This window comes from Castor canadensis, chromosome 3 (genome assembly GCF_047511655.1).
Source record: "Castor canadensis chromosome 3, mCasCan1.hap1v2, whole genome shotgun sequence".
Lineage (NCBI taxonomy): Eukaryota > Metazoa > Chordata > Mammalia > Rodentia > Castoridae > Castor > Castor canadensis.
In genome coordinates this window covers 74,186,148-74,198,493 of record NC_133388.1, presented here as the reverse complement: position 1 = coordinate 74,198,493, position 12,346 = coordinate 74,186,148, and the positions used below count along the sequence as shown (strand labels likewise).

The window sequence follows — 12,346 nt, the reverse complement described above, 5'->3', positions numbered from 1 at the left end:
GATATAGCATTAAGAACAGATTTTATACTTTCCTTTTGGGAGTTTTAGATTAAGTTAAAAATTGAACCAGTAATAATTTATATGTAACACTCAAATGTTCTAGCTAAATGAAGTAACTGAAGATTTTCATTGTTTTTCTCATAGTGTAAGGAACAAAATATTTAGGAACTGAATGATATTAATTATCAAAAGTTGAGAAACATATATGGATGATAGATGTAATGCTAAGAACTGTTTGTTCGTTAGATTTTTGCTTTTTTAATTTTTTGACAATTTAGAAAAAGCTCTCCAGATTTTAGCAGTAACTTAGTTTATAAGATTTGGGAACCACTGACATGGCAGTTATTTTCATAATATATTAATTGAAAAATAGAGCATGCTTTGTTAGTTATAAAATTCATAACCTGGAAATAGGCTTACATTGTTAACAATAGATTTTCCATTTTCCACTATAGGTTCAAGCAATAAATGCAGGAGTGTTTTTCTTTAGGTGTACAATATGCAATAACAGTGATATCTTCCAGAAAGAGATGTTGAAAATGGGAATTCATATTCCTGAAAAGTGAGTAATATTTAGCCTTTGTGTGGGGACAGTACTGTAGTTTGAACTCAGGACCTCGTGCTCTTTAGGCAGGCACTCTACCACTTGAGCCACACTTCCAACCCAACATTTAGCCTTTTGACAAAGGTGGGGTAGGTAATTTAAGTGTGGGATTTAATAACATTAGAAATAACCACTTATGTCTATTAAGTGATCATGGAAAAAGAGCTGTTTCAAATGGTGAAATGTGCTGCCTTGTCCTTCCAGATCAAGAGGTCTTGGAGTGCAGAACTGCTTTGAAAATGTTTTATTACTGATGTAGTGTCTCTTAGTACCTCAGCTGAGTCCAATTTTGATTGATTTGTACATTGTCTTTAAAGTGGTAATTATAAATTATCTAAGAGAACCATAGTGGGTTTAAAATGAGTGATAAGAATGTTAATGTTTTTAAGATGAGGAATCCAGAAATACAGTGATAGTAAACTCGAAATTAAAAATTGGACAAGGTGTGTTGGTGCATGCCAGTAATCTGAGCGCTCAGGATTACTGAGGTAGTAGTATTGCAAGTTTGAGGTGAGCCAGGAGACTGAGGTAGGAGTATTGTAAGTATAAGGTCAACCTGAACTATATAGTGAGACCTTGTCTCAATCAATCAATCAACAGAAAAAAATTGAAAGTGAAATATTAGAAAAATGTAAGTTTAGAAAATTTCTGCTTAACCTTCCACTTCACATTTGTGGAAAATCTCTGTGAGGGTAATTAACTGGAGAACATAATGAATTTAGACACTGAAGAGAAGAGCCTAAAAAGCACAAGTTTTATCTTTGTTTCCAAGTTACCTCTTCATGTAACATTTTGAGTCAAAGCATTATTTTGTGTATTACTTCACTGATAGAGATGCATCCTGGGAATTAGAGGAAAATGCTTATCAAGAGCTTCTTCAGCACTATGAGCGTTGTGATGTTCGAAGATGTCGTTGCAAAGAAGGACGAGACTATAATGCACCTAATAGGTATTTCTGGAAGTTGAATTACATTTAGTGGTCTCTTATTTAAACTTTCACTGAGAGAGTGGGTTTTGTAGTTAGTGAATCATAGTTTTACTCTGAGAGTGTTGAAGTTTTAACTTGAGATGAAATATATTTATTAAATATATAATTATATGTGTTTGCAGAGAAATTTTTATAGTCCATGTAGTTGTAACCTATTTCTGTTTTCCTGAGCAACAATGTTCTATATGGTAGCTGTTAGTCACATGTGGCTATTGAGTCTTCGCAATATGACTATTATAAATTGAGAAGGTGCTGTAAATGTAAAGTACATGCCATAGACTTAATTCACTAGTCTGCCATAACAAAATACCATAGACTATGTGGCTTAAACAACAGAAATTTATTTTCTCACAATTTTCGAGGCCAGCAGCAGTCCAAGATCAAAGTGCCTTTCTCCTTGGCTTGTAGAAGACTTTCTTTTAGTTGCGTCCTCTCATGGTTTTCCCTCTGTTTGTCTGAATCCTTCCCTCATCTCTCTTTTTAATATATTTGGATATCAGTCACGTGATTTTAGGGCTTACCCTAATGTCTTATCTCCAAATATAGTCATATTTTGAGATATAAGGGATTAATACTTAATTAAATATGTGCTTTGTGGGGGCTCAGTTCAGCCCATAATCATGTTAAAGAGAGAACTTAAAATACCTTGTTAATAATTTTTATCATTTTCATGTTGAATAATAATAATACATAATATTACTAATAATATATAATGTATATGTTATAATAATATTTTAGAAATAAAATATATTCAAGTAAATTTGCCTGTTTCTGTTTTACATGTTCAAATGTGATTAGTAGAAAATGTTAAATTACATGTATAGTTTGCATTGTATGTATACATTGCATGTATAGTTTCTATTGGACAGTAGTGCTCTAGAAGGTAATTTAGCCACATCAATCTACTAATGTTTCTTTTGGACACTATAAAAGGATTGACGTTTGAAATTTATTGATTACTCTTTTGTAATGTTAATAGATATCTGCTATACTTTTGGGGAAGGTGGGACTTGAACTCAGGGCCTACACCTTGAGCTACTCCACCAGCCCTTTTTTGTTGGGATTTTTTGAGATAGGGTCTCTCGAACTATTTGCCCAGACTTGCTTGGAACTGTGATCCTCCTGATTTCTGCCATTTGAGTAGCTAGGATTACAGGCATGAGCCACCGGTGCCCAGCTTTCTTCAGTGCCTTTTAAGTACACTATATGGCCCTCAGAATCAGGAGTACCTTCATTTAATATGTAGGATCAAAAGTTAACAAGTCCAGTTTTGTGGTAATTTATGTAGGAAATTTCAATAAATACTTAATCCCATTATGTCATCTTCATTAACATAGTAAATTTATAGTGCAGAGCAGAATATTGGGAACGTTGTTTGTCATGCAAAGTGATTTGGCTGGGTCACCTACTAATATGTGAAGAATTAACTAAGATCTGGCCAGCATTGGAACATTTCCCTTCAACAGCTCTTCCCACTTCTGATTCCCCACTGTGGGCCACAGATTTCCTTCCTTGTGCTAGTTGCAATAGCATTGGCATTGTTGAAGGTATCAAGTGGTATGTGTTCCTGCCCATGTTACTTGAGCTAATGTCCCTAATTATTTATTTGTGAGCACTATCATCTACCTCAAGAGATGTGGTCAGGCACAGGCAAGAGTATGTATATGAGTTCTTAGAAGCAGTACATTCACTAATATTGATGATATTCTTAGTTCATTCTAGGCTGCTCTTAATTAACTCACTGATCAATCACCCAATTAGTAGCTACAAAATTTTACTTTTCAGAAGTTACTTTTTTGGTTTACTATCATGTTTTGCCTTCCTGGCAAAATATCTGCCAGGAACATGGGTATCTGCTATCTGAATGTTTCCTTCATAGTCTTACTCCCTGTTATTCCAGTAAGAAGGGAGTATTGGTGAAAGGCAACATGGTATAGTGGCTAGCAGCATGAGTCTGTAGCCAGTGGCTTGGAAACCTCACTCCAAGGCATAACCAGTGTGAGCTTGATTGGGCAAGTTACCCCTTTGTGCTTAGGTTTTCTCTTCTTAAAAATGAGGTTAACACTGGTTCTCCCTACCTTCTAAACTCTTAAGGATTGATCTTTTTATGTAGAGATTGAGAATTGGGGAGTCTGGAGGTATGGCTCAAGTGATAAGAGTGCCTGCCTGGTAAGCGCAAGGCCCTGAGTACAAACCCCAGTACAGCCAAAAGAAAAAAAATAAGAATTAGTTCTAGTGCATAATAAACATGTTAGCTGTCATCTTCTTGTCATCACCGGTGGGTAGAACTATCTGGGGAAGAGACAGAGGCAGACACATATACACCTGCATGCTCATATTCAGAGGGTTGCTATATTCATACCTACAGCAGCAGTGGAGGAGTCTTTAGCTACCTGTCTTGATACCCACATTTCCACACACTCAGGGAGCCGTATCTGTTTCTCTGCAAAGAGAATGTTCTACTCATACCTACACAAAGCAGAGGGTGCCTCAACACTGCAACCCACACTCATACCCAGACACAGAAAATATGAACATGGACTGTCAAATTTCACAGCTCACAATGCGGAAACACAGAGCAGAGAACAGATGAGAGGATATGAATTTGAGCCAGGTATGAAGTTTGGACCCTGTCATGTTATACACTGCCTAAAGTGTTGAAGCAACCTATCTCCAGAAATATTCCCTACCTTGAAATTTACTGAAAGCTTCTTCCATATCAGACACATTGACCCAGTAGTTTCCCTATGAGCAGTTATCCAAATGTGTAAAGGAAAATATTTTTCTCCTTAATCCTGAACCTTTCAGATGTTTTATTTTCTTCGTGTGTGTGTGTGTGTGTGTGTGTGTGTGTGTGTGTGTGTGTTCATATTAGTTTAGCCTTTTAAGTAAGTGGTATTTAGAGGAGATGGTCACAAATATTAAATGGAATAGAAAAAGTAATGCAATAAGGAAGGCACAATCTGTTTTCCCTCCTGTGGTATAAAAGGGTTAGTTATAGGTATTTGGCAGAGGGTAAGGCCTGTGTCATTGCTGATGGCCGGAACTAGATTACATTTGTATCAAAACATAAGCATGTGGTTTTTTTATGCCCTCAGCAAATGGGAAATAAAACGCTGTCAGTGTTGTGGTTCTAGTGGAACACATTTAGCCTGTTCCTCACTACGATCATGGGAACAAAATTGGGAATGTTTGGAATGTCGAAGTATTATCTACAATTCAGGTAATAGTTTGTAATTTTGAATAAAAAATGTTTTTATTCAAATTCACGTTAATTAAAAAGTTTTTTCCTGTACTTCTAATAACGTAATAATGGGATTTAAACCTGCAGATTTCCAAAAAGCCAAAAAGCATTCATTATCCAACTCTAATAATATGGCAATTACTGATTGTTTGTTGGAAGAGTCGTCACCTAAGTTGCCCAGACAGTCACCTGGAACTCAGCGTAAAGATCTACTGAGGTGTGTATTTTGAATTTGAGAAAAATAGAAAAATCAATGGAGAAAATTAATGACAGAAAGTGCTATACACACTGAGAATATTAGCTGATCATGCAGTAATTTAGGAAACCCAACATTTGGTCATGAAATCCATGTACCTAGCATTAAAAACAAATAATAATAAACAAATGGGACAAAATATTGAATGCAATATGTCAGATCACATTGCACATTCAAAGAAAGCATGTAAAATCAACTTTACTTACCTTATTATATGCTAGTGAGTTATATATAATGTAAAATTGTTTTTATCATAGATCATTCTCAAGATAGTATGAGAAACACTGTTCTGGAAAATGTCTGTATAATGTTATTTGATAATAGAATGAGACAGGAAATTAAAGTATCAAGTATACCATGTTTATTTATTTATTTATTTATTTATTTATTTATTTGGCTGTACTGGAGTTTGAACTCAGGGCCTCATGCTTGGGAGGCAGGCTCTCCACCACTTGAGCCACTCCACCGGCCCCATGTCCCTTTTTTAGAAGGAAGGAGTCTTATTTAGCATAAAGATAGCCTAGTTTTTGAAGTTGTAATCATTACTTGCTTAACATAGTCAGTATCAGAAATCTAAATGTCAACATTTCTCTTTAGAACATTTAAGGCATACCTATTATTACACTAATTTTTAACTGTTTCCACAGATAGCAAGATAGGTAACTTTTAAAATCATTCATAAACATTTAAACAAGACTAGTATTATTACATTTTTATACTACATCAGGTGTTTGTCCAGTTGTAGTTATGAATTTTAAGTTTATGTAATTTTGCTCTAAAAGAGTTAAGGCTCTAAAAGAGTTTAGAGCCTTAACTTTATCTAGTAGGAAAAAAAAGTAGAAAAGTAACATTAGTAGCTAAGCATGGTGAAGTACTTTCTTGTGAAAAAGTAGTTTTAAGTTTACAAACTTGTAAGATGGGAAAGAGAATTGTCGTGAAAACATTTGATAATTCAATTTTCAGACAAGTAGAATATTAAATACTTGTCAAAAAGTGCAGAATTACCTTTTCTTTTTTGGTACCACTGGGGTTTGAACTCAGGGCCTCATGCTTGCTGGGCAAGGCTGTCTTGACTGCTTGAGCCTCTCCACCAGCCCTTAGAATTACTGTTTTAAAATGCCACTTTTTGTTAACGCAACTGAATAATCTCACCTATAATTATTTGTTAAAATGCTTTTTATGTAAAAATGTTCATGTTACTTTGAAATAACTTTAGTGTTTAGGTTTCCAAAGATGTTGCACCGGGGAAGGTTGACTTCTTGCTCCTGCTTTAACACAAAATCATATTCTAGAAGAATCTGAGTGGGAGCAAGGAGTCAACCTGCTATAATAAAGTGTAACTTTGATTTTCCTCTACTTGGGTTAATGAATTACTCTGATTGTATGAAAAAAGAAAAAGCAAAGTCTGGACAATAATGGGGCCTTGTAATGTCTTAGGATGGGACAAATTTATACTTGGTATAAAAAGATGATCTTTGTACAATGAGAACATCAATTCCACCTGCAGAAGAAGATGCTGAGATAGAGAGTAATTGAGCTAGTCCATACAATCTATCTGGATTGTTTGAACACAGAGGTTATGATTGCATAGACGTGCTATGGGTTCAGTTGATTGCATGGCTAACAGTTCCCAGGTGATGCTGCTGCTAGTCTAGGATCACATTGAAAATAACTGGTAGAGACTGAAAGATGTGATTTAAGGGATTGTGAATTCTGTTAATAATATTAGCTGTACTGTTAGTTATAATTTTATTATTAACAATACAGTATTAATATAGTTAAGGAGGTTGTTTTAGCTACTGGCCCAGGAAGTGTGAGTTTGAGTTTCTGACTCTTAAACTTAAGTCCACCAAATTAATCAAATTTGAGATTATTAGCATTCTTATAAATGATTCTAATTTGGTAGAAGATTGGGGTGAGAAATCAAGAATTTAAAAGTATGGTAATCAAATAAATGTTTTTGGTTCCAATAGCAGCCATTCCTCTTTTGGGCAACAGTTGGGAAAGAATTTCTCTTCAAACTCTTTTTCTCTTTTCTTATCTGTATAACTGCTGTTTCACATAAAATACTTTACAGTAATGTACTCTATGTTTAAATTCATGTTTTATAGGCAAGGAAGCAAGTTTAGAAGAGATATTTCAACCATACTGATAGAGTTAGGATTCCAAATTAAAAAAATAACTAAAAGATTATATATCAACAAAACCAATATCTGGAATAGTGCCTTAGATGGGTTCAAAAACCAAAACTTTAATCCTTCATACACAATCGAAGTAGTCTATGTTAATGAAAATGATAATTTTGGAAGAGAACATCCTGGATCAAGGCAAGAATTTCTGAGTCTCTTAATGCAACATCTGGAGAACTCTTCATTGTTTGAAGGGTCCTTGTCAAAGAACTTGTCTCTGAATTCTCAAGGTAAGTATTTTATTATTAATGTACATACTGAAGATAGCATATATAAAAAAGAAATAGCTGGTTAAAATTAATATTCATTAAATGCAAACTAAATATATAATTTATTTTAGTAATATATAATTTAGTGTTAGTAAAGTACAGCAAAGGGGGATGAGAGATGATACTTTTATAAGTTTTGTGGTTAGGCATAGTTTAAGAATATATATACTTTATAGCAATACCCTTAAGATTATTTCATAATTAAGTATGAATTTATTTAAACTCCATTCACTCAAATTTCACTTGAGTAGAGTGGCCACATGGGATAGATGATTATTTGGACTCTTCTAGTTCATATATTTGGAATTTTGTCTTCCCATGTTTCTTTACATCGTGGGACTTGAATTAAAACAGTTGTATGGTCCATGTGTAACATTTTAATGACTTTGTTTAAAAGAATTTTCTTCTGACAATTGTATATATACTTCTGTCATTACTATTGGCAGGGACTTAATTCCATTAAAACAGACATCTCTAAACAATGGCTAATTCTAGCATTCTTAGGAGCTTTTATATCACTTTTTCTCTATAATACAAAATTTGAAAAAGTGTAAGAAGGCTTATTCCTTTCAAATTTCCTCTGTTTTTTCCTTAGAATTTCCTCACCATTGCCTAAGGCCTCATTTTTACTGTATTAATATATGCAGCTTAGTTCTCAATTCCCTTAAAGAAAAAAAATTCCCAAATAATCAGTAATGTTAACTCAGGGTAGCTTTGGTACATTGGAGACTGCCTGAATTTAAAAATCACAAAATCTTCATTCAGGTTTGTACACATCTACTTCAAGAGCTTTGATTCCTTAAGTTGATCACCCACACCAATCTTTGTTTCTTCATCTGTGAAATGTAACTAAAGGTCATTGGGGAAGAGATTTTATTATAAGTTGAAGTATTATACATGTTACTTCTTAATAAATTGTTTTGAACAATTAACAGGAAAATTTATATACCGTTTTGATCTATTAAAGTTGCCAAAACATTTTGAATAGCATTTTCAAGAATAGTTAAAACTGGGAGGGTGGTGTAATTATACTACTGGGCATGAACTAAATGATGTATGCCAGGAACCTTGACAAAGTATATATCCTTTGGCCTATAAATACTCAGATGTAGGTAGATGTTGATTATAATATTGTATCTCATAGTTGAAAATGTCACTCAACTGAATAGCCAGTAATGGGGAAATGGTCGGCATTGTAGTGTATCTCTAGTTTTAGTGCATTCACTAACTTGAAATTTGAGGGACTTTGCATAGTATAAAAAATTTGTATGTGGAACAAAGGCAGAGATCAAACTATTCATGAATGTATTTATATATAGACAAAAATATACCAAAGAATTTAAAATTATTATTATGGTATGATTACAGATGCTTCAGAATTTTCCCTAAGATTTTCTGTATTTACAATTTTTCTACAATAGGTTATTACTTTACATTTAGAAAAAATATATCTGTTATATATTTTAGATCTACATACAGGATAATAGCTTTTAATGATTATTGTTTTACCTTTGTCTAATGCTTAAGAGTTTTAGGGTTTGGTTTTAATTATATATGTTTTCATTTAAAATGATGCTTATCAGGCTATCAGGCTGGCGTAGTGGCTAGAGCACCTGCTGAGCATGTGTGAGGTCCTGAGTTCAAAGCCCAGTACTGCAAAAGAAAAAGATAAAATGATGTTTATTTTAGCTAGGTGCCCATAGCTCATGCCTTATAATCTTAGCTACTTGGGAGTCTGAGATTTATCAATGGATCATGGTTCTAGGCCAGCCTGGGCAAATAGTTCATGAGGTCCCATCTCTAAAATGAACTGGCGGTATGGTCAAGCAGTAGAATATCTGCTTTGCAAGTGTGAAGCTAACCTCCCCCCCAAAAAAAAAGATGCTTATTTTATAATAAGAGAAGTATAGTCAATGTATTTTCATCTGTATCGTCTGTATTTACAGCTCTTAAAGAAAATCTTTACTATGAAGCTGGCAAAATGCTTGCCATTTCTTTGGTTCATGGTGGTCCTTCACCTGGTTTCTTTTCTAAAACCTTGTTTAACTGCCTTGTTTATGGACCAGAAAATACCCAGCCAATTTTGGACGATGTTTCAGACTTTGATGTGGCACAAATTATAATCAGGGTAAGAAACATTCCTGTTTATTAAAATATAGCTTACATTCTAGATGTATCAATATACATGATTGACCTATAATAGATGAGTAATACTCTTTGTGATGTAGTTTGGGATTGTCAGCATATAATATGTCTCTCCCAGCAGAATTCAGATGGTGGCACACACCCGTAATAACAGCACTGTGGAGGCTAATGCTGGAAGATCATGAGTTCAAGGCCAGTCTAGACTACTTAGTCAGACCCTGCCTTAAAAAAAAAAAATGTGAAAGTCAGATAGTTGGAGACCAGAGTGCCAGGTTTAATGTTACTAAAAAAGGTGATAATAATGTGACTTAGATTTGTGGACAAAATGGCCAGGACTAAATGGATTTATCCACCCTGCAAGAGATAATGTGAGTGAGGCAAGTTCCCTATTGCATGAATAGGTGAAGTGTACTTTCCTAGAGACAGGTGGATCTGAGGAAAAGGAGGATTTGGCTTGCCAGTCAAAATATTTGTCCTTCCTCCTATAGGGAGATATGAGTACTAGGTAGAGAGAGAAACCAAGCTTAATTTCTTCCATATGGAAACAAGTCGGGGGTCTCAATGCTCCCACCTAAAAGTAATTACCATTTATTGACCACTTACAATGAGCGCTGTGCTGTTTCATTGTCACACTCATTAATCCTAATGCCCTATCATTGCCCACGTTACTGGTTTGGAAACTGAGATGGTGGAAAAACCATTTAACTTTTCCTTAACTTTAGCATCTCTATCCATTGTCCCAATTATTAGGTGGCTTAGTTTACTGATTTAAAGCATAGGTTTAGAAGTGACATTTTATTTTGAGTGCTAGCTACTTTTTGAATCCCATTGTAAGTTGTATGATCCTGGGCATATTAGTTTTGATAAGCCTCAGTTTCTAAACTACAAACTAAGCACTATGGAAGTGTGAGATGCCATCTTGTGCTGTAACAATTCTATTTATTTGGCCCAAGACTGCTCATTTTAAAATCATATTTTATTTATTTATTTATTTATTTATTTATTTATTTGGAGATAATATCTCTGTATGTAGCCCAATATAGAGCTGGATGTCCTCCTGCCTCAGCCTCCTGTATGCTGGAATTACGGACATGTGCCACCAGGCCTAGCTAAAATCTTACTTTAAATTGACCCCCTTAACTCTTCATTTTTTTTTTTTCATCTTTTTACCAAAAAATGTTCTTTAACTTCATATTTCTATTGTTTATTTTCGGTCTTTTCTTAACCTTTTAAAAATTTATTATTTACTATATTTTGAATCAGTGTATATTAATAATATATGGGGGGGGTCATTGTGGTAACTCCATACTTGCCTCTCCATTATATTTCCATTCTCCCTTCCTCCAGTCCTCTTTTTTATACAGTGTTTAGTGGATTTCATTATTCTGTCTTCACACATACACGTAGTATATTTTGGTCCTTTTCTTTCCCCATCCCCTCTCTATTGATCCCCCCCTCAAGCTGTCCCCGTTTCACACTCATGCCCCATTGTCATCATCACCATCATCATCTTAGGTCTAGGTTCCACGAATGAGCAAGACCATGAAATATTTGGCTTTTTGAGCTTGGCTTACTTCATTCAACATGATGATCTTCAGTTCCGTCCATTTTCAACAAATGGCATAATTCCATCTTTTCTTTATGGCAGACTAATATTCCATGAGATATATATATGAGATATATATATAGCATTTTTTCTTTATCCATTCATCAGTTATGAACACCTTTGCTGATTCCACAGTTTAGCTATTTTGAACATAGCTTCAGTAAACATGGATATGCAGGTATCTGTCTTGTGAATTGATTTTTCACTCCATATATATGCTCAAGAGTGGTATAACAGGATCATAAGGTAGGTCTCTTATGTTTTTGAACCTCCATGCTAATTTCTGGTGGTTGTATCACCAACAGTGTATGAGGGTTTCTTTTTTCCCCAGCATCCTCACCAGCATTTGTTGTTTGTTGTCTTAATGATTGCCAGGCAGATTGGGATGAGATGGAGTCTTAGTGTAGTTTCGGGTCACATTTCCTTTATGGCTAAGAATGTTGAACACATGTATTTATTAGCCATTTGAATTTCTTCTTCTGAGAACTGTCTGTTTACTCACTTGCCCATTTTTTAAATTGGATTATTTGTTCTCTTGCTATTTAGTTTTTTGAGCTCTTTGTACATTCTGGATATTAGTCCTTTATCTGTTGAATAGCTGGTGAAGATTTTCTCCCATTCTGTGGGTTGTTTCTTGATTCAGGTAGTGTTGTTTTTGTTGTTGTTTGATGTGCAGAAACTTTTAAATTTGATGTTATCCCATTTGTCAATTCTTGCTCTTGTTTCTGGACAGTTGGTAAAATTAGAGATGACAAAGGGGGTATCACAACAAATACCCATGAAGTCCAAATATCATTAGATAATACTTTCAAAATCTGTATTCAATTAAACTGAATAGTCTAGAAGAAATGGATAAATTTCTAGTTTCATTTGACCCACCAAAATTGAACTGAGAGGATATAAACCACTTACATAGATTCATATATATAATAGTAATATATACATATATGTACATACTATGTACTCTATGTGCTATATTATGTAATAGTCTTCCAATAAAGAAAAGCCCTGAACCCAGTGGATTCATTCCTGAATTCTACCAGAC

General features: G+C 34.4%; 1 protein-coding gene across 2 annotated transcripts in view; it reads left to right on the top strand.

Annotated features, from left to right (window-relative positions):
• Positions 1-12,346, top strand: part of G2e3 (G2/M-phase specific E3 ubiquitin protein ligase) — a 66,924-nt gene that overhangs the window by 43,429 nt on the left and 11,149 nt on the right. For both annotated transcript variants that reach the window (XM_020156673.2, XM_074068222.1), the window contains exons 7-12: positions 456-562; positions 1,437-1,553; positions 4,691-4,815; positions 4,924-5,053; positions 7,204-7,511; positions 9,497-9,678. In XM_020156673.2, coding sequence (XP_020012262.2) covers positions 456-562; positions 1,437-1,553; positions 4,691-4,815; positions 4,924-5,053; positions 7,204-7,511; positions 9,497-9,678 — 969 coding nt within the window. The remainder of the gene's footprint in view (positions 1-455; positions 563-1,436; positions 1,554-4,690; positions 4,816-4,923; positions 5,054-7,203; positions 7,512-9,496; positions 9,679-12,346) is intronic.